The following is a 22,193-nucleotide window of genomic DNA, read 5'->3' on the forward strand; positions in this document are numbered from 1 at the left end:
ATCAGTTATCTCTGTTAAACGTTACATATATACAAATATTGTTTTTGAAAATTTGAATGTATTATGTATTATCTTCGGTGACTTCTACAAAGTAAATATTAAAAATATCTTGCAAATCAATTGTTCAGCAATCACAAGTGTATGATTGATTGATTGATTAATGTTTATTTCTATGTGCATCCAAAGGCGATGGTTAAATGTTCACAAGTGTATCTTTAGATTTTAATGATGATCACTTTGACATCCTTGATTAGTTGTATGTTTAAATGAAACTGTTGTGAATCTGGCTTGCCACTTTGAAAATATTTGGTCACATTCAATTACGTTTTATATAGTCCCTTGAAATATTATCTTTAAGGTTTTGTTATGAAGAAAAGATTGTTTAACTAAAAGGTCATTGTTTCATAAAAAACATATATTTGTTCTGTACAATGTAAAATGTATTTACATGATGCGAAATCTACCTCTACTCTAGAGAGTTTTTTTGAACGAACGACATTTTTGAGAACAAACAAAATATTTTTTAAAAAAGGTGTCGTTCAGGAAAAAAAACCAAAAATTGACGAACAAAATGGATCATTCAGAGAAATAAAAAAGGATACGAAAAAAACGTTCGAATTTTTTCCAAAAAAAAATTTCGTTATCTCACTGAAAGAATGATTTGTTAAACATACTTTTTCAAAAACATTAGTTTTTTTCTGAACGAAAATTTGTCATAAACAAATCTTTGTTATGTTTAGAGTTTTCTGGTTTCTGTATTTTACTTGACAATCCAACATGATTTTAAAATACATTTATAAATATTCTCTTATTTAATATATTAATCATTATCATGCAAGGGTTAAAAGATTGTACTGAATCTAGGTCATGCATATCTCATTGATTGAGAAAATTTAAAGAGTTCTATAGCAAAACCTTTTCAAATCATATATGTTATTTCCCTTTTTAGCCTTTTATAATAAACACGATGGGAACATACTTGTGGTCAAGGGCGGTTACACTTACAGGATAAAATTTAGGGGGTGGGGGGGGTATCTTACAGGATAAAATCTAGGGGGGGGGGGTATCAGTTAGGTTAAGGAAAGTTTTCTTTACCAAGGGTTCATTAAAAAGTAGTTGTAGATAATTAATGGTTTTAAGATGTAAATGAGGGAGGTTTTCTACTTTTACCCACTCTACTGCTTTTGCACTAGCAATCTCATTTTTGATACTATCACCGTGAAAGGAACAAAATCCAATATTTAAACCTCAATATCTTTAGAACTCAATGTTGTGAACCTTTTATATTTAAAACTCAGATTTGTTGATTGAAATATCTAAGGTCTGCAACATTTGGTTCCAAAGATATAGTGATTAGAAAATCAGAGTTTGTGGCAAAGACTCAATTCCTTTGATGACTTTTAATTAACAGGAATTGAAAGGATCTTTTGTAATTTTTTTATGCATAGGGTACACCGTACAGGGGCAATTAAAAGTCTGGTTTGTGTAAAAAGAATCTATAATGTTCCATAACCTTTTAATGACTAAAGCTACATATCTAAAAACTATATTTTTGACAAATTGATGGAGAAACATGTGACTCTGCACTTTAATATTAATTTTGAACAAAAAACAATATTTTTAATTTTTTTTTACCTTTTTTGGCATTTTTTCAATCCTCCCTAGCACCCAAACTTCAAAAGTAATTTTTTTCACACTGAGCCATGGCCTTGAACAATTGGGCTATGCACATACATTTACAGGGTTAGTTGTCTCAAGGGACGTTAAGTAACTTAAAACATCCCACTATTTTGGTAATCGTGGGTCAATAATGTTGGTCGACAGGCGGTAAACATTTAAACTATTATTTTTTTTTAGATGGTCCGGGTGTACAGGGAGGAATGGAACCCGGTGATGATATAATTGGTGAGTTATTTGTAAATAACAAGAGATGTAAAATACATTTGTCGTCGTATACATTAATACAATGAAGGCGAATTCTGAAGAAGCTGTCAATTAACAGGATCTCTTTGTTTACTTGCAAACTTATAATTAAAAAAAAATTTCGAAATGAAGACTTTAATAGAAATGTCGTCTTCATTGAATTGATATTAATGCCGACCGCTGTATTTTAATGAGTAAATGAATACAAAATTAAATATGCAATACTTAAATATCTGTGTGAGTAAATAATTTTCCCTAATTTCTCGCCTTTTCTAATATCTCAGATGTTAGGTAATTCAAACCTGCTACGGCAAATTAGTCAACATTTTTAAAAAAATACAATCACAAAATCCCTTGCAACAATTCATTAGTCTAAGGATGAACGATGACGACATTGATACCAGTGTTATCTGGTTCTTACTGTTTATAATCGATTAACATATCTAATATTTATATTATTAAATCTTTCTATGTACATATAAATTATATATATAGAGATAATAGTTCTGAAATTTGAGACTTGATTTATTACCGAAGAAGGAGTAAAAACGAGATATTTAATATAATATATTTTTTCTTGTATTCTTGTATTCTTTTCCTAAACAATTGTTTTATCATATTTAATTGAAAATTAAATTTTTTTTGAGAAATATTTTTTGTTAATAATTTACTTATGGTGTTGAAATGAAACGTTATATGGGTTAGTAGAATTTCAGCTCTAAATTGGATTAAATCCATTCAAATTAAATGTTTTATTTTCAAAGTTATACTTTATAAAGAAGCATTATTCATAAGACACAATATGTATTGAATCTTTTCGATCTGATGTCGAAGACCTTTAATATATTAGACTATTATTTTTGCTATAACTAAAAGTCAAAGTTTGAAACACCATCTTACAGACATAATAATAGAATTAAGAGATTTTATACCTAATAGAGCTGGGCATGTTTAAACTTTTTTCAACGGTTACCTAAAATTATATTTTTTTTAAAGTTTCTGTTCATTAATTATCTCAATCTTATGAACGACGTTAACTGAATTCAAGACGGTTTCATTATTTTTGTTCGTTAAAATGTTTTTAAATTGACAGAATTTGTCGTTATCAAACATTAATTTTTAAAAACTTGCTTTTCGTTGGCAGACATTTCCCAGCTCTAATTTTAAGGGAACTGTGCAGATGAACTTTTTGTATAAAGTGATTTTTTTTTCAGACGTGTTATATCGGTATCAGGATCCAGAGTATTCAAGTAGAATACGACCTCAGCCTAATTTTAATAATTTCAAAACGTAAGTTCAATATATAACAATACTGTGAAAATCTTTAAAGAGAAATTTTTAAATTTTGTTGAATTTCATGTATTTGTTATTTAAATGGCAGAAAAAATCCGGGAGAGTTCATAACTTAGGAACTACTTCACCGATTTGACTCAAATTTATTTTGATTGGGGATCTCGGGAAAACCACTGTAATAATTTAAGCTTGGTTTTGAGATTCTAGCTAAAATCTTAAGCTTGTATCTATATATATATATACTAGGCTTTGAGGGCGCTTCGCGCACATCTTCTTTTTCAACTTTTAATTGTGGCCTTATCTGTGAACATCTTCTCTATGTACAGTAAACAATTTTTTGTTGTTGCGGATTTTATACCATTTTTTACGCATTTTCAAAATTTTACAAAATTAAATAATTTTAGGTAAAAATATTTTAATATAACATATTTAGAGATGATCGGCCATAAACCTTCCCTGGGGCCACGTGAGGTTCCACACAAAATTTAGGCCTGATCGATTCAGCCGTTTTGACGTTTATTGGATACAAACAAACAGAAAAAAACACCCAAACAGACACCCAGACAAGCTAAATTTATATATAGGTTATGTAGGCAAATAAGATTAATATTTTCTAGTTATGGGGAGCTAACAGATGTTCAGAATAAAGTTCAAAATGGAGTAACGCAACCACAACTTATTAGGTACATATTATCTTTTGTATGAAAATGAAATAATATCTTTTTTAATTTCCTGAGCTGGGAACTCTCGAGTTTTGGATATCGAAATCACTGCGTATCTTTTGTTAATTTGTAGATTAATTTAATATTTATTGGATATACCGCATGGTAATCAAACTCATAAGTCATAAGGGATAACTGCTGAAATGAATAGATTAATCATTGATTTTCAAATTAGAATTACTCAAAGTGGATATTGAGACTAAGCCTTTGAGATATGAGTATCTAAAAGTCCAATTCATTAAAATTCCTCAAAAAAAGCATTGTTATTGTGATTATAAATGTATAAGTGTTATATAAAATTTAAGATGTGTTTAGAAATCTAATTCAGATCATGTGGTAGAGAATCAAGAAAACCCAACTCTGAATCTAGCTCTCCATTTTACTCTGGTAATTTTTCTCTCACGCTGAACTAAAGTAAATGAACGTAAGATTGAAACCTAATATGTGTTCAATCACTACTCCTATATTTTAGAAACTCTGAGATGAAAAAAAACGTTTTGAATTTCTTAAATTTTACCGAATAAATTCGTAATTCTAATATTTCAGAGCTAAAAGGTTACACAGTCTTACCAGTAATGTCGCATAAATATGACCTTCTCTTTCAGTCTAGCTTGCAGTGAGTTAGAATTACTGTAATTATGATAAATTATGAATTACTGTGTTGGCGAAATGAAATGAAATATGAAGCTAATTTCAAAGCTCTAAAAAGAATATTTGAATTTTGTTAACCCTAACCCTAGGTTTATCCCTACCTTACTCTAGGTTTTAGTGCTCCTTCCTCTGCGCCCACCCATAGTAACTGGACAAGAAAAGGAGGTTTTTTCATTATTAATTTTATTACTATTATTATCGTTATTATCATCAACATTGTTATCATTATTAATACTATTATTATTGTTATTATCCTTTTTGATATCATTGTTAATAACACCATAGTTATAGTAATATTATTGTTATTACTGATTAAAATAACAATTTAGAGTTATTATAATATGTTTTACTATTTTTATTACATTTCCCTCATTTTCTTTACTATTTTTTTTCTTTAATGTGAAAATTACTTAAATACATTCTTTTTCCAGGCCTGCACCAAAATGTGAATTCAAATTTTACGAATTCGAATGTCAACAGGTAAAAGAAACATGGAAAAGTATTTTAAAGTATACTTTAATCCAAAACGAAGATGTACGGTTTTTTGCCCTTTACTTAACAATTTTGTAGAAACACGATTAAAAAATGTTTTTATTTTGTTTTGCATATAATTATATGAACCCAAGAAGACAAAAAAGTCTATCAACATGTTTTGTTAAAATATATTTGCTAAGGTTGGATTTGTATAGTGGTACTGGCAGGGTAGGGTACAATAATACTCCACAACCTGACAGGTACAAGAGGGGTCTATTGAGTACATTTGGATGGAATTATTTAGTAAATTTAATTAGAAAAGACAGGGGGGTTCTATTGAGTGCATTCAATTAGAAAGAACAAGTGGGGTCTATTGAGTACATTTAATAAAACATGTATTCATGAGTACATTTAATTAGAAAGAACAAGGGTGTTCTATTGAGTACATTCAATAAGAAAGAACAAGAGGTCTATTGAGTACATTTAATAAGAAAGGACCCCGTCTATTGAGTACATTAAAATATAAAGGACAAGTGAGTCTATTCAATACATTTACAAGAAAGTACAAAAGGGTTCTATTGAGTACATTTAGTTAGGAAGTACAATTAAGAGGTACATTTATCGAGTCACTGGAATTATAAATTATAAAATGACTTTTTTAGAAAATCAAGTTTTTCCCGAGGACTCAGTCAACCAGACTTTTACGCCAATAGGAAAGCATTTTTTAAAACATCAAAAGTAATATTTTCAAAAAAAGAATAAAGATAAATTAGTTTAATGTAAAACATAAAGAAAACTTAATATAGAGAATCGCCACTACCTCGAAGCGCTTCAGCATTTGAAAACCGACCTTACTACAAATCCAAACCAGATTCACCTTTTGAATCTCGACTGCAGAAACCAAAGATAGGTTCCCCGTTTGACCGATCGAGACCAATTGAAGAACAATCAGACAGTTCTAAAAGGTTAATTTAGATTTTTTTTATTAAAATCAATATTATTTTGGTTTCCAGTGTACTTTTTAGGACACAAAGGAATTAAGTCATTGCTACAAACTCTGATTTTCTAATCACTATATCTTTGGAACCAAATGTTGTAGACCTTAGATATTTCAAACTATGAATTCTGTTAGATCAAACAATCTGAGTTTGAAATATCAAAGGTTTACAACATCGAGTTCTAAAAATATTGAGGTTTAAATATTTGATTTTGTTCCAAAGACTCAATTCCTTTGTTCTCTATCAAAAAGACGAGAACATTTTTGTTAAAAAAATGTTTCCGTTGTTAAAAAAAAAAGAGTATATCCTCCAACATGAGAGTTTGTATATTGAAGATAAACCTATTTATGTTTAGAGTTGAGATAGACCTGTATTCCCTCCAACATGAGAGTTTGTATATTGAAGAAGAACCTATTTATGTTTAGAGTTGAGATAGACCTGTATTCCCTCCAACATGAGAGTTTGTATATTGAAGAAGAACCAATTTATGTTTAGAGCTGAGATAGACCTGTATTCCCTCCAACATGAGAGTTTGTATATTGAAGAAGAACCTATTTATGTTTAGAGTTGAGATAGACCTGTATTCCCACCAACATGAGAGTTTGTATATTGAAGAAGAACCTATTTATGTTTAGAGTTGAGATAGACCTGTATTCCCTCCAACATGAGAGTTTGTATATTGAAGAAGAACCTATTTATGTTTAGAGCTGAGATAGACCTGTATTCCCTCCAACATGAGAGTTTATATATTGAAGAAGAACCTATTTATGTTCCACGAAGTGTTATGGCAGATATAATTTATAAGGTAAAATATGTAGGATATAAATAACGGAATTGATTAATCATTTTTCTAATATTAATAACCAGAAAATTTAAGCTTATTTGATGCAAATACCTTTAATAGACACTTATTTAATTAAAATTATACACAACTAAAATAAAATGGGTCTGTATACACTGCACAAATTTGAATTAAAAAATTGAGCTAAAAGTCGTCTTCCTATTTTAGAGTTTTGTGGTTATCATTGTACAGCTATATGGTTCCTCGAATACTACAGAATTATATTTTCTGTTTGCAGCAAATTACATTTTATTTCAGTATTTATTATGATAAGGGGTTGGCCATTCAAAAGTCTTAATATTTTGTGAATAAACCTTTTGCATCTAAAGATTTTCAGGACATACTAATTACAAACTCTATAAAGGCATTTTTGATAAAGGAACAAAATGGACTACTTGTTTATTTATATTGGCTAAACACGAGAAAAGAATTTATAAGATATTGAATTTATTTTTAATTTAGTCTCAACAAAAATAAAAATACTAATTCAAAATTTGCAGAATGAAGACGATCTCATAAGAAGACGACATAGACCAGAAGATTTGATTGAGCTCTCCAGTGGGGCTCGACAAAGAAAATCAAGAGGTTTTAGTGAGAGTCTTGAATCTAAGGAAGAGAAGGGTTTAGAAGAATCTAGAAGCGGTGAACTAAGCGGAATGGAGGGACCAAGAGAGAGGAAAGGAAGGAAGGAGGAGAAGTTAATAAAAAACGACGAAAACAGAAAAGTTGAGAAAAATGCGCAAAAGCAGGTCGGCCATTTTATGCCAAAAATTTGTTTGACAAACATAAAAACTATAAATATCTTTCCTAAGGTTAAGGGAACATATACAGACACACATTTGTACTAATAAAGTGCATGTACACTTTATAAAGGAATATAAAATAAATGTGATTTTTTATCAGATTGGATTTATTGGTTTGGTAGCTCCGTTCAACAAGATCCTGGGAACCCTCATCATGCTTCTCCTAGGAACCAAATAGAAATCATTTATTCTGTAATTCTTTCATATATTCTTTCATATATCCAAACTGCCAAGATGGGGACTAGGAAAACAGAGTGTCCCAACTCATATCATAATCATAAAGGTCAATGAAAGTCATATTTTACATGTAAAAAAATGTTGCACGGTACTAGTCAGCATTTCAAATTGTAGTCTGTAGTCTGCAAATTTCTGCTTCTGAGGAATAAATGACAGAAAAAATATTTACAAAATATAAGTATGAATTTCACAAAAAATGTTTAGATAATTGTTTTTTCTCTACATTATCATTTCTAACGGCTTACTTCCCATGTAGGATACAAGTACAGTTACTTTCTTCATCAACTACATGAGAATGATCTTTGGTTCTCTGAAATAATGGTAAATTAGAAACACCCACTTTTTTTTCTTCAAATTTTCCAAAGTTAAATATATATTACATTTTAGGAGTTAGAGAGAGAAATCTCATTTCGTACCGAGCAGGGCCTTTATTATTCTTACTTTAAACAGGTATTGAAAATTCTGTTTATACTTGGTCAATTTTATTGAAAATTCTGTTTATATTTTGAAAATTTTATTGAAAACTTTGTTAATATTTTGTCAATTTTATTAAAAATTCTGTTTATATTTTGTCAATTTTATTGAAAATTCTGTTTATATTTTGTCAATTTTATTGAAAACTTTGTTAATATTTTGTCAATTTTATTAAAAATTCTGTTTATATTTTGTCAATTTTATTGAAAATTCTGTTTATATTTTGTCAATTTAATTTAAAACTCTGTTTTTATTTTGTCAATTTTGTTGAAAATTCTGTTTATATTTTGTCAATTTTATTGAAAATTCTGTTTATATTTTGTCAATTTTGTTGAAAATTCTGTTTATATTTTGTCAATTTTATTGAAAATTCTGTTTATATTTTGTCAATTTAATTTAAAACTCTATTTATATTTTGTCAATTTTGTTGAAAATTCTGTTTATATTTGGTCAATGATCAAGTCCTAAGAATTTCTCAGGAATTTCCGGAGAAGTATTCCGGAGAAATTCTGAGGAATTTTGTGGGGAAGAATTCTGAAGAATTTCTCGTGAATTTCTCGAAACTGAGTCTCAAAACTGTGATTCCGCAAAAAACTTTCATCTTGGGGACCAATTCTGGGGAATTTCTCGAGATTTTCCGAGGAATCAAGTGCAGGAACTGATTCTAGAGAAATTCCTCGAAAAATCACCACAGTTGGAGGATCTTGGGAAATTTTGTTACTTGGGTACATACTATTTTCTTTAATTTGGTATTAGCGCCCTCCATACTATTTTAAAGTTTGTATCAGCGCCCTCTATAGAATTGGTATTAATGCCCTCTATACTATTTTCTTCAAGTTGTTATCAGCGCTCATGTCCTATTTTCTTTAAGTTGGTATCAGCACCCTCTCTACCATTTTTTTAAGTAGTTATAAGCGCCCTCTATATTTTCTTTAAGTTGGTGTCAGCACCCTCTTTTTTTCAAAGTTATATATCAGCGCACTCTATTTTTTCTTTAAGTTGGTATCAGCGCCCTCTATTGGTGAAGGATTAAGAGATCTTCAATTTGATAATAAGACCGAGTCCTTGAACACTGTCAACATCATTCAAAGGTAAAAAAATAAGATATACTATTAAAACTTGGCATTACAAAAAATTGCATAATTTCTTTGTTACTTATTAGCGCTAAACCAAACCATTTTTAGGGTAAAACTAAACCTTTTTGGGAGGCTGTGAAGAAAAAATTATTTAAAACACGTTTAAAAATCTTGAAGACAAATGTAAAACATTAAAGAATGCTGACATTTTGGAAATTATTATTTGAATGTGTCTGCTAAGTTTGCAAGTTGTATTTAATTTCTTTTTCTCCAAAAAATTCTTTCCTTTCTTAGAATAACTTGGAACTGGTTTTAAATTGTTTATTTTCTGAGTAGGAATACAAAATAGAAAACTATAAATATTTTTTTTCCTTACAAATATCAGAAACTTATCTGGAATTGAACTTCTTTGACGTCTATGATCAGTTGAAACATACGTACAGTTGTCCTTCATCCATTTATCATGCAAAGTAATTTATCTTTAAAACGAAGACATTTTTAATGATCGTTGACCTTTGTTAATCAGATAACACTCTTAAGGGTACCAAAGTAAATCGGGGATGAAATTCTTTTTTATCGAGGGGGGGGGGGCACGTGGATATAACGGTTCTGTCAATATTTCAGAAAACAGTGACTTTCGATCACAATTTGACCCCTTTTACATAATTTTATAGCCTTTTATCTGAAATAATTTTTTGTTGGCATATACATTGCAAATGAAAAAGTATAAAATAAACAAATCTGTAAGTCTAAAGACTGTTGAGTTATAGACGAAAACACGTTTGATTTAAATAAAAAAAAACCGAATGCTTCTCTCTCTCGTTAGTTCAGGGTGGGGGGGGGGGGATACACTATATAGCTCTTTTTAATCTAGTTTATTTTGTGTCCCACTGTATCCTTGTATGTATCTAGGTTTAACATTCATCAGGAGATATTTCTCTCTATTCTCTACCGTTTTCAGTCCTTGGGTTTCCGTCCTATTATTTTCTACACATACTTTGTATTCGCTTTACAGGTACATGCTTATCAGACGTCTCTATAAACCTAAAACTTTTACATTAAAACAATATGTCATAGTTTTGATTCAAAACCATTTCACAAGTTCTAGTCTTCAAATATTCTTGAATTTTAAACTTGAAGATTATAGTGCTATACTATATCTTCTGAATCAGGCGTAGACAGCCTGTGTTACGTGACCGACAGCTTTCAACCATATAAACCAGTGTCCGAATTTAATGAATTCAAGCCGCGTCTCAAATCACCCAAAAACCGGTTTCAATTGAGCGTCGGATAAAATCTTGAAAAACTGAATACATTTTTAAGTGGAACCAACCAAATTTGAGCCGCGGTTTAAATTCAAGCCGCCGCTCAAATTCTTTAATTTCGGCCTCAGTTTAATTAACTTAACTTTATATTATTCGCCACTTATCCCAAAGCTAAAGTCATTTGTTCCCCAATGACAGCTTATGTTCCCCATCTTTTTAAATGGCATGCTTAGGATAGTTTGACGGAAAATTAATACAAATTTTCTGATAGGAAGGATAAAATTAGTCAGGGGCCGAATTCAAAAAAGTTGAATTACGTCTAAATGCTGTTCAAAAACATGAGACACAATTAAATCATGAAATTTTAATCAATGTTACGAGATTTGAGATAGTGCGCAAATTGAACCGGTGATCAGCAGTTCAGCAACTAGGTTCAAATTCAAAAAAATTGGCCCCAATATTTTTATTTTTTATTATTAAATAATTTTAGGGATTGTATTTGAGTGCCTTATACCTTATATCTTGGTCTCTTTCTGGGTCTTGGCTCAGGCAAATCAATAAATCAATTGTTCCAAAAATATACAAAAAATATATAATTGATTTATTAATCAAATTTGAATTCAGTTTAATCCTTTAATCGGTTCTTTTCTGAAGATTTAAACCAAATAAAAGGGACAATTTTTTTTACGAACAATTTGAAATATTCTTTTAGATTTTATAAGATATGAAATCATAATGATTAATTGATAATTGTTTAGTGGAGTTCTAACTGTTGTCTATGTATTTATGAACAGGTTGGTTTCCTTTAATTCTAAATTCAGATTAGTGAGAGTACGTTCTTCTTTTTATTCTGATTACAAAAAATAGAAAACTTTTAATGGATTTTTTAAAAAGAAACATTTTTTTAAACATTTCATTTTATAAAAACCTTTTTTTGATGTTACTAGAGTAACCTATACAGTATATAGTTCCTCTTCAGGTTTATTGTTACTAGAGAAACCTATACAGTTCCTCTTTAGGTTTGATGTTACTATAGTAACCTATACAATTGCTATTTAGGTTTGATGTTACTACAGTAACCTATACAGTTTCTCTTTATGTTAGTTGTCACTAGAGTTACCTATACAGTTACTATTTAGGTTTGATGTTACTAGAGAAACATTTACAGTTCCTCTTTAGGTTTGATGTTACTATAGTAACCTATACAATTACTATTTAGGTTTGATGTTACTACAGTAACCTATACAGTTTCTCTTTAGGTTAGTTGTCACTAAAGTTACCTATACAGTTACTATTTAGGTTTGATGTTACTAGAGTTACCTATACAGTTACTATTTAGGTTTGATGTTACTAGAGTTACATTTACAGTTCCTCTTTAGGTTTGATGTTACTAGAGTTACCTATACAGTTACTATTAGGGTTTGATGTTACTAGAATAAACTTTACAGTTACTATTTAGGATAAATGTTACTATAGTTGCCTATATAGTTACTATTTAGATTTGATGTTACTAGAGTAACCTATACTGTTACTATATAGGATAGATGTTACTAGAGTTGCCTATATAGTTACTATTTAGATTTGATATTACTAGAGTAACCTTTACAGTTCCTCTTTAGGTTTGATGTTACTAGAGTTACCTATACAGTTACTATTAAGGTTTGCTGTTACTAGAGTTACCTATACAATTACTATTTAGGTTTGATGTTACTAGAGTTACATTTACAGTTCCTCTAAGGGAACATTTCTCCCTTCCCTTCATTTTCTGTCAATTCTACGCTACTGGAGAATTTCTCAGGGAAATGTGAATTTCAGAAGTGTTAAAAAACATAGGGGACTTTTTTTAAACATAAAATATAAAATAAAATTCTGTTGATTTAAAATTGAAAATCTTTTTGAAATAATTAAAAAATTTGAGTTTGAATGAAAGACTCAGCTTTGTTCCCAAAAGTATTAAGTCACTCATAAATTTGACTTTAAAATAAAAAGATGTATAGTGTATACGGATTTAAAGTTTATTTAGAATTTTCCATTTATTCGACAATTTTAAGTTTTTAATTTTCTAGAATAAGATTGTTCTTGGTAAAAAGTGGGTAAAAGAGACATAAATCTACCAGTTAATGCAATATCCTTCTTTTCTGCCTTATTAATGCATCGTTTTAGATTAATCATTGTTTTATATATATCATAAAGCTAGTAGCTAACCCTTGAAACACAGAAATGACAGAAAATGTTTTCTTTAATTTTTAAAATTCAATTTTGTTCTATAGGGAAGGAAGGGAAAGCCAGTTGTTCAGGTATTTATATTAAAATATTGTTCAATGTTTATTTACGTTTTCTACCCCTGTGAAAGTATTTTGATTGATTTTTTTGAAAAAATATATTTTTCTGGTTCAAACTTGTCTAAATGAAGAAGACAAAAATATCAATAGTTACAAGAGTAAGAAACATCGCATGACGGAAAGCTATGAAGTGTGCCCAAAACTTATGATATATGCTCCTTGTGCTTTGCAAAAAGATTGAAAGCTTTTTCCTAGTTTAATGTAAACTGTATAATTCCTATCTTTTCATCCGTAACGATGATAAATTATTAGTTAAATCTTATTGCATACATTTTTATGAAACTCAATAATGTCAAAAAAATTCAATGGATTTATTTAAAGTATTAACCATATCCTCTGGGCCCCATGCCCCCCCCATTCATTTTTGTGATTATAATATACTAATACTAATAATCTTTTAATATTTTTGTAAAATACAATTATTAATAAAAATGTATGTTATACTACAGTGAGAAACATTTTAGCAATACTTTTATGTATTTATTACTTTTATGGTGTTACAAAGCAACTGTGTCACTAGTAATTTATTAAATCCCTTTTAGAGATAATGGGGTCTTTTTGTACTGAAAATTTGCTGTGTCTCATGTTCAATGTATTATTTAAGGTCGTAAATTAAGTCTATAAGTCGTCTTCCTATTCCAGAGTTTTCAGGTTATCACTGTATGCGATAAAACGGTTTTAGTTCTAATTCACCATCAAAGTAATTTTAGTGCAAATACAAATAATAAGTTTTACTGATAATATTTAATGGTTACAAGTAGGTTGTAATAAAATATACGTTTTTTTTCTTGTTTTGAAAATTTAAAAAACAAGTTTTTTTCATTCTTTTTACACGAAATGTTTCTTGTTTTCTCGAAATCAGCGAAAATAAAAAGGGGAGGGGGGGAATAAAAAAATTCTGCACCCTATTAATATCCAATATAAAAATGTTTGTTTTTAGAATATATTTGACTGGAGTGGTTTATACTTTAACCTGGCAGTTTGCTCAGTTCGTTTCATTACTTCAAGCCCTCATGCTCTTCATACTCGCTACACTGGGGCTCATAAATAGAGATAAGGTTAGTATCATTACTTCAAGCCCTCATTCTCTTTATACTAACTACACTTGGGCTCAGAGATAGAGATTAGGTTAGTATAATGTTTGTCAGTATACTAACAGTTTGGTATTTACAGGTATTTCAGAAACCGACTTTAGTGAATTTATACCGTATCTTTATATTCATGATTCCCTGAAGCTATAAACAATACTTTATGTTTTTCTCAAATTATCAAATAAGCAATTTTAGACTAAAGATGTTCACGTCGTTTTTACTTTCTCATTCTTAATAGTCACTGAACATTGTCACTTTGAAAACAAGTTTACTTCTGAACATGCATGCTGCTTGTCAACTTAGATTACCTAGTAAACAGAAGTGGATAATACAACTAGATGTCAACTAGTTATCCTAAACTCCACTTCAAAACTCCACCCAAACTCGACTTTAACTCCACTTTTGAATTCCAGTCACCAACTGGTTAAAATCTGGGTGCAAAAACTCGACTTAAATTCGACATTTTAAATCCCAGTTTTCACCAAGTCAGGGTGAAAACTTATATTTAAAATATCCACTTCAAAACTCCACTTTAACTCGACTTAAACTCCAAGGTTGTACTCCAGTCACAAACTGGGCGAAATCTCGGTGCATAAACTCGACTTAAACTTGACTTTTTGAATCCCAGTTTTCACCAAGTCTCCAAGTAAAATCTGATTGTAGACTTGGCTTAAATTCGACTTTTTGAAAGGATGTTGCTTTTTAATTTTTTTTAAAATTATGATTGACCCTTTATTAAAATAGATAGAAGCCTAATTATGATCGTAACCTGTCAACTTTTTGTGTGTACAGTTAAACCCAGAACTTTGGTGACATTGAAAGAATTTAAAAAATGCATTTTTGAAACCTACTGATAATGGAATACTGCAGATATTTAATATTTCCATTAAATAATTATATGGAGCTCTTTTAAACTGTTCACGCATATTGCTCACTTTTTTTATTTGTAAAATCTATGAGATTTAGGTACAGAGCGTTCCATATCATATTAGATTATCTCCAAGTTTTAACGCAAAAAAAAAACCAAAATACTTGAAAAACCTAGCATTTTTTAAAGAAAACTTATAAATAAACCTTTTACAATTTTTCAAAATGATTCATCCTTCTTAAATTTTCTGATTAGTCCAGAAAATCTTGTACAACTCTTTCAAAAGCGAGCCACTTGGCGTTGCATCAGAAAATATTTCTGGTGTGTAGTTAAAATAAACTTATATTTCTGGTGTGTAGTTAAAATAAACTTATATTTCTGGTGTGTAGTTAAAATAAACTTATATTTCTGGTGTGTAGNTAAGACGGAAAGGGGGGGGGGAGGGCAGAGTAAAAAGAGGTAAGAAAATTGGAAAAGGTTATTTCAAATTTGATGTTTAAAAGGCAAAAGCAAAAAGATAGAAAGAGAAAGTATGATAAAATGGGAAGAAGATTGGAGTAGAGGGAAATTGTATAGGTCACAACAAAAGGAGAAAATAAGAAAAGTTGAAAAAGTAAAAAATATATTTATGCTTTGTTTTTACCAAGTTTTTACAATTATAGAATAACAGCTCTGGTTGTTTTAAGTTAGGAACCCGGATTATAAAAAAGATAATAAGAATTACTTATTAAACAATTCAATGAAAGCGTTTAAATATGTTTTGACTATTCAACATGAAACCGAATAAATATGTTTTGACTGTTTAACATGAAACCGAATAGATATGTTTTGACTGTTTAACATGAAACCGAATAAATATGTTTTGACTGTTTAACATGAAAACGAATAGATAAGTTTTTACTGTTTAACATGAAACTGAATAGATAAGTTTTGACTGTTTAACATGAAACCGAATAAATATGTTTTGACTGTTTAACATGAAAACGAATAGATAAGTTTTGACTGTTTAACATGAAACCGAATAGATACGTTTTGACTGTTTAACATGAAACCGAATAAATATGTTTTGACTGTTTAACATGAAACCGAATAGATATGTTTTGACTGTTTAACATTAAACCGAATAAATATGCTTTGACTGTTTAACATGAAACCGAATAAATATGTTTTGAATGTTTAACATGAAACCGAATAGATATGTTTTGAATGTTTAACATGAAACCGAATAAATATGTTTTGTCTGTTTAACATGAAACCGTATAAATATGTTTTTACTGGTTAACATGAAACAATAAATATGTTTTGTCTGTTTAACATGAAACCGAATAAATATGTTTTGTCTGTTTAACATGAAACCGAATAAATATGTTTTGACTGTTAAACATGAAATTCAAATAAATATGCATTTCCTTAAACCTCATTCTCTCGAGTTTGAACGATTAAGGGAAGTAGCCAAAATTTTGCCGAAAGAGATGGGGAAAGGACTGATATGAAAAAAGAAAACAAAAATATGAGAAAAGTGAGGTGGTGGGGGAGGGGTCAACTTGTTACAAAAAAGAAAATTTTTGATACAATGTTAAAAGTGATTAACTCTATATTTGTTTAGAATTATTCTGCTGAGTTTGGAATTATGAAAAATATTGGCTCAGTTCTTTTCCAAGCTTTTTCAACCCTTGGTCTTTCCTTTGGACTCAACTCGTTCTTAAAGGTAGGTTAGGTTCGTCATAAATTATAGAAATCCAACGTAAAGAAATTCCTAAGCATAGCAACAAGGGTTTTTTTTATTTTTTTTTTTGAGAAATTAAATAATCAGTGTAAAGTAGATATAATTTTTAATTAATTTTTAGTAAAAGTAAATTCAACCTACAGTCTGACCGCGTCCACCTGCTAGTCCTATTGAGTGTCTGCTTTATTTACCCAATGTCCGGGCGATACAGTACAAACTGGGACCAGAAAAGTTGACCCGGCTCGGAAATTCAAATGTACTACGGCTGCCCGTGATTTTTTTATTCTGTTAATCCCATATCAATTCCAAACAAAAAAGGCGGGATGGGGGGGGGTTATTTTTTAAAAAGGGCCCATGAGGAAAGGCGAAATAAATTAATTTTGATAAATGAGAAGGATGGGTTTAAACAAATTATTAATCTTCAATCTTTCTTTCTGTCTTTATAAACCTTATAGAAATATTAGATTCGAAATGTTTTAATTGAATTCTGAGATATAAAGTTTTTGTTTTGACGCGTTGCCAAAGTCCTTTTTTCTTTCCTTTCACACAGTGTTCATTATATAATTTAAATCTTCTGTTTTAAACTAATGGCTTCTCTATTTAAAAGTGTTTAATCAACCTTTAAACTAACAGTAGATAGAACTTAGTTTTCACATTAAACATGGCATTAAAGGATATATCACGCACCTCTGCCCCTTTAGTAAACATGGCATTAAAGGATATATCACGCACCTCTGCCCCTTTAGTAAACCTGGCATTAAAGGATATATCACGCACCTCTGCCCCTTTAGTAAAAGTAAATTAAACCTTGAAGGTCTGACCGCGTCAACGTTGCACCGGCTAGTCCTATTTAGTGTCTGCCTTATTTACCCAATGCCGATACAGTACAAAATGGGACTGGAAAGGTTGACCCGGCTCGGAAATTCATATGTACGCACTACGGCTGCCCGTGATGTATTGTAGAACAAAATGTAACCTTTATAACATATTGCGATACGACATTTTGGTCATTTTTAATATTGTCATTTTTGCTGCACAGCATTTATTTTGCCGCTATAGTAAGGACTGTGAATCTGTGACTAGGTTAGGCTGGGTGATTTTTTCCACATAGAAAAATTCCTATAACTTATGCCAAAAATGGTAATTAGAAAAAATTTCATCGTTATTTTGAAAGTTTGAAAAAATGTTTTTATTTTTTATTTTCAGTATCTCCTGAACCAGTCGGCCGACAACCATATTTTTAAATTTCTCAAAAACAAGGAAAAAGAAAAACAAGAATTCAACCATAAATATATAAATTAAATTCTGAAATAATTAATTAATTAATTAATAACANCCATAAATATATAAATTAAATTCTGAAATAGTTAATTAATTAATTAATTAATGTCACTGTCTGAATTCAACCATAAATATATAAATTTATTAATGGCAATGTCTGAATTCAACCATAAATATATAAATTTATTAATGACAATGTCTGAATATTGCCATTAGTATATCTGTTCCTTAAACAAATTATGTGATAAAAATTATTTTAATTTTTTCTAAATCTTGCGAACAAATTTTTCTGACTCAGATAACACGTGATCTAGGAGATTTTGAAACTCAGTTGTATCTTTGCAATGAAGGATTTCAGGAAATAACTCGTCTCAACATCATTCATTTATAAAAGGGAATGGAGACGAAATATGGCATGTATAATTCGCAACAGAACCCTGTAAACCTTTGAAAAATAAAATAAAACGATGGTTAATTTAAATCATGGGTTCTCCATAAAAAGGAGTTTGCGCAGAAACAATCATGAACATAATTCAACACTTTTCAAAATTGAAAAGCATCCTTACTCGCGCAAGCTTTATTGGGTACCGTTGTGATTCTGAAATGCCACGTCAAATTACGTCTACTCTTTCTTAAAGTTAATTAAAACATTATCTTAATTTTATAACAGTTTTAATTCTTAACACTTTTTCTGTCTTATGAAACATCAAAGCCAGTTTAAAAAAAACTTGAATTCTTTAAGTATTATAAACTGTTTCAAACGTTAAAAAGATTAGACCTTCATTGAGATTGAACTATTTATAAGAACAACCTGAAGGAAATTATTAGAAACCTTTCATTAGATTGTTGTAATAACGTGAGGGATTGTCGTTATTTTGGATGTTAGGTAGGCTAGTTGGTTCGTTGGTTAGGTTGGTTCGTTAGTTAGACTGGTTCGTTGGTTAGGTTGGTTCGTTAGTTAGGCTGGTTCGTTAGTTAGGTTGGTTCGTTGGTTAGACTGGTTCGTTAGTTAGGTTGGTTCGTTAGTTAGGTTGGTTCGTTACTTAGGTTTGTTCATTGCTTAGGTTGGTTCGTTGGTTAGGCTCCTCAACTCAACTTTGAGCGGGGATTTGCTTTGGTTTGGAGTTTGTCTCCGAGAGACAACTTATAAAGACGACTTACGGTGAAGATGTATCAGAAGATGTATTTATGGTCTACAAACGTGCACTTAAATCAAAGATGTATTTATGGACAATTATATTATATAATGAAAGGTTTTTAGTCTTAAGCCTATTTTAGTAAGGTTAAGTTAGACATCGGCTTTCACCGTTAAAGTAAAGATACTCTGGCCGATTTGGTAACATATTTTGCAATTAAATTTTATCGAGGTGTTTTCATATAATAATACACCTAACACAAATTTTAATTAATAAAGTAGTAATCTCTGTTTGTCTGTAGATATATTTAGATGTCCAATCATAAAACCATGAACCCAGCTGACCGATTCGGCTTAAATTTTGATTGGGGTGCTCGGAAGTACCGCAGGAATGGTCTTAAATTTCTAAATTGAGTGGTTTTTTTCTAGAAAGCCGGGTTAGTTTCCAGGCAATGCTGGGTTCCCATTCTTGTGTTAAATGAAGCTTTGTATTTGATATGAAGGGAATAGTAGTATATTGAGTAATGAGTATAGAAATGCTCCTAAACAGACCAAATATTGTTGGACATAAAAAGTTTACAGCAAACACAAGAAATGGGTTTACATAAAAATAAAGAAGGGTCCAAGTATGGAGAGAGATAAGGATTCGGATTTATAAAACCGCATTTTCATTTCAAATTAAACATCGTAACTTTTTTTATCGAAATTTAGGAAAACGCTGCAACATAAAATATTTCTGCTACTCTTTCTTGAGGTTTTTTTACATTTACCTCGCAACATTTAGCTACAGCATAATTAGATTTGAAATTTAGATGCAAGGACAGTAGTTTAAATTTATTCTGGTTGGTTCAAACCAAACTACAGGGTGTACGAAAAAAATACAAGTAAACTTTAGACAACATCTTAGGGTTTAAAATTACTAAAAACCTTTGCTTTTAAAAGTATTTACTGATAAAATATTAATATGTGCAATGTGCATGTTACAATTTTTCTGTGACACCCTTTATAAATAGGCTTGAAGAGATGCATGCATTAACCCCAGGATTATAGAACCCGGTACATCATACTTACATACTTAGAACATGGTCTAAATATGCAATATGGTGGGGGGGGGATGCACAATTAGGTGCTGAGGAGAGAAATAAAAATATAAATATATTTCTTTTTGAATTTAATATCGTTAGATCGGATTCGGCTTTTTGGAGACTGCATCTTCAGAGTTGTCAGTATCTTTAGAGACTGCATCTTCAGAGTTGTTAGTATCTTTGAGACTGTATCTTCAGAGTTGTTAGTTTCTTTTGGAGACTGCATTTTCAGAATTGTTAGTATCTTTGGAGACTGTATCTTCAGAGTTTTTAGTATCTTTGGAGACTGCATCTTCAGAATTGTTAGTATCTTTGGCGACTGTATCTTCAGAGTTTTTAGTATCTTTGGAGACTGTATCTTCAGAGTTGTTAGTATCTTTGGAGACTGTATCTTCAGAGTTGTTAGTTTCTTTGGAGACTGTATCTTCAGAGTTGTTAGGATCTTTAGAGACTGGATCTTTAAAGTTGTTAGTATCTTTGGAGACTGTATCTTCAGAGTTTTTAGTATCTTTGGAGACTGNGTACCTTTGGAGTTTGTCTCTTTGGAGTTTTTTCTCTTTGGAGTTTGTCTCTGTGGAGTTTGTCTCTTTGGAGTTTGTCTCTTTGAAGTTGTTCTCTTTGAAGTTGTCTTTTTGGAGTTTGTCTCTTTGGAGTTTTTCTCTTTGGAGTTTGTCTCTTTGGAGTTTGTCTCTTTGGAATTTGTCTCATTGGAGTTTATATCTTTCGAGTTTGTATCTTTGGAGTTTTTCTCTCTGGAGTTTGTCTCTTTGGAGATGTCTCTTTGGAGTTTGTTTCTTTAGAGTTTGTCTCTTTAGAGTTTGTCTCTTTGGAGTTTGTCTCTTTAGAGTTTTCGTCTTTTTTTATTAGAGTTTGTATTTTCAAGTTTTTTCGTTGAAAATCCTCTCTTTTTGGGATGTGTATTTTTGTATTTTGTATATTTTAAGTTTTTTTTCTGTAATTTGGCTCATTCGGTTTACCAGTACACCATTAGGTTGAAAAATTATTGTTATTAATTACTGGGAGATTTAGACTTGTAAACAGTTCTTTTACAGTCGAAAACACCTTATATTCAATATGTTCCTGACAATTTAATCCATAATTGTAGACGGCGGCGGAGGTAATTTTTATAAAACATTAATAAAGTTTCAAAATGAGAAAAATATCATTAAATGTCCAGAATAAATTCCCCAGCTTGAGTTTAACTGCTGAATATAACTGCATTCATGAGCTTTGTGCAGTGTACTCGATCATATTTTTATTAATAAGTTAATTGTCAAGCTACTGGTAAAACTCTGGAATAGGAAGACGACTTTTAGGCTCAAGTTTTGGGTGGTGTAATTTTCAACCTTCGCAAATCCGCTCTACTCCACTTCTGACCTACGCCAAATCTGCTATACTACACATCCGACGTTTTACAGCTGCTATATTGACTTTTGGCCGCAGAGCTGGCCCTCTAGCCTGTCCTAGCCGCGGCGCTCGGCCCAGAAATTGTCCTGACCTAACCTAACCCTCAAATAATACAAAAAAAACAACTGGCGTAGGTCCAATATTGCAGTAGGTCGGAAAGTTAGGGAGGATGTTGCGTATAGACGATGTAACATTACCAAGTTTTGGCTTAATTTTAATAGTCCAATGAACATGAGATGCGGCAATTGTGCAATGTAATCAAACACATTTCTCTTAATAAGTAATGAATAACAATTTGCTTTGTAGCACTAATACACTTATTTATTGCTTTAATGTTGTCTTCCAATTCAATAGTTTTATGTAATTTTACAGTTTTAGCCCTGTTTAAGAAATCTGTGCATTTAACCTAACTAGCCACTTGAAGCATTAATGATCTAAATAGTTTACTTTTTCAAAACTAACTTGCGGATTTTTAAACCAAAACAGTGCATGTCTTTCTAG

General features: G+C 30.4%; 1 protein-coding gene and 1 long non-coding RNA gene across 2 annotated transcripts in view; both read left to right on the forward strand.

Annotated features, from left to right (window-relative positions):
* The window catches only part of LOC111710421 (probable C-mannosyltransferase DPY19L2), a 29,215-nt gene extending 14,995 nt beyond the window's left edge, over positions 1-14,220 (forward strand). The window contains exons 2-22 of the mRNA XM_023484505.1: positions 1,858-1,905; positions 3,138-3,213; positions 3,834-3,899; positions 4,267-4,325; positions 4,701-4,754; positions 5,021-5,069; positions 5,264-5,323; positions 5,726-5,776; positions 5,870-6,028; positions 6,767-6,866; positions 7,403-7,651; positions 7,806-7,872; positions 8,199-8,263; positions 8,330-8,392; positions 9,416-9,507; positions 10,405-10,507; positions 11,248-11,306; positions 11,516-11,551; positions 12,457-12,559; positions 13,032-13,054; positions 14,040-14,220. Coding sequence (XP_023340273.1) covers positions 1,881-1,905; positions 3,138-3,213; positions 3,834-3,899; positions 4,267-4,325; positions 4,701-4,754; positions 5,021-5,069; positions 5,264-5,323; positions 5,726-5,776; positions 5,870-6,028; positions 6,767-6,866; positions 7,403-7,651; positions 7,806-7,872; positions 8,199-8,263; positions 8,330-8,392; positions 9,416-9,507; positions 10,405-10,507; positions 11,248-11,306; positions 11,516-11,551; positions 12,457-12,559; positions 13,032-13,054; positions 14,040-14,220 — 1,740 coding nt within the window. The 5' untranslated portion in view covers positions 1,858-1,880. The remainder of the gene's footprint in view (positions 1-1,857; positions 1,906-3,137; positions 3,214-3,833; positions 3,900-4,266; positions 4,326-4,700; positions 4,755-5,020; positions 5,070-5,263; positions 5,324-5,725; positions 5,777-5,869; positions 6,029-6,766; positions 6,867-7,402; positions 7,652-7,805; positions 7,873-8,198; positions 8,264-8,329; positions 8,393-9,415; positions 9,508-10,404; positions 10,508-11,247; positions 11,307-11,515; positions 11,552-12,456; positions 12,560-13,031; positions 13,055-14,039) is intronic.
* A 2,439-nt stretch (positions 14,221-16,659) lies between these two features.
* Positions 16,660-18,034, forward strand: LOC111710423 (uncharacterized). Its single transcript, XR_002767054.1, has 2 exons — positions 16,660-16,766; positions 17,991-18,034. It is a non-coding gene; the product is annotated as an uncharacterized LOC111710423 (long non-coding RNA).
* The last annotated feature ends 4,159 nt before the right edge of the window (positions 18,035-22,193 follow it).

This window comes from Eurytemora carolleeae, unplaced genomic scaffold (assembly GCF_000591075.1).
Source record: "Eurytemora carolleeae unplaced genomic scaffold, Eaff_2.0 scaffold1061, whole genome shotgun sequence".
Lineage (NCBI taxonomy): Eukaryota > Metazoa > Arthropoda > Copepoda > Calanoida > Temoridae > Eurytemora > Eurytemora carolleeae.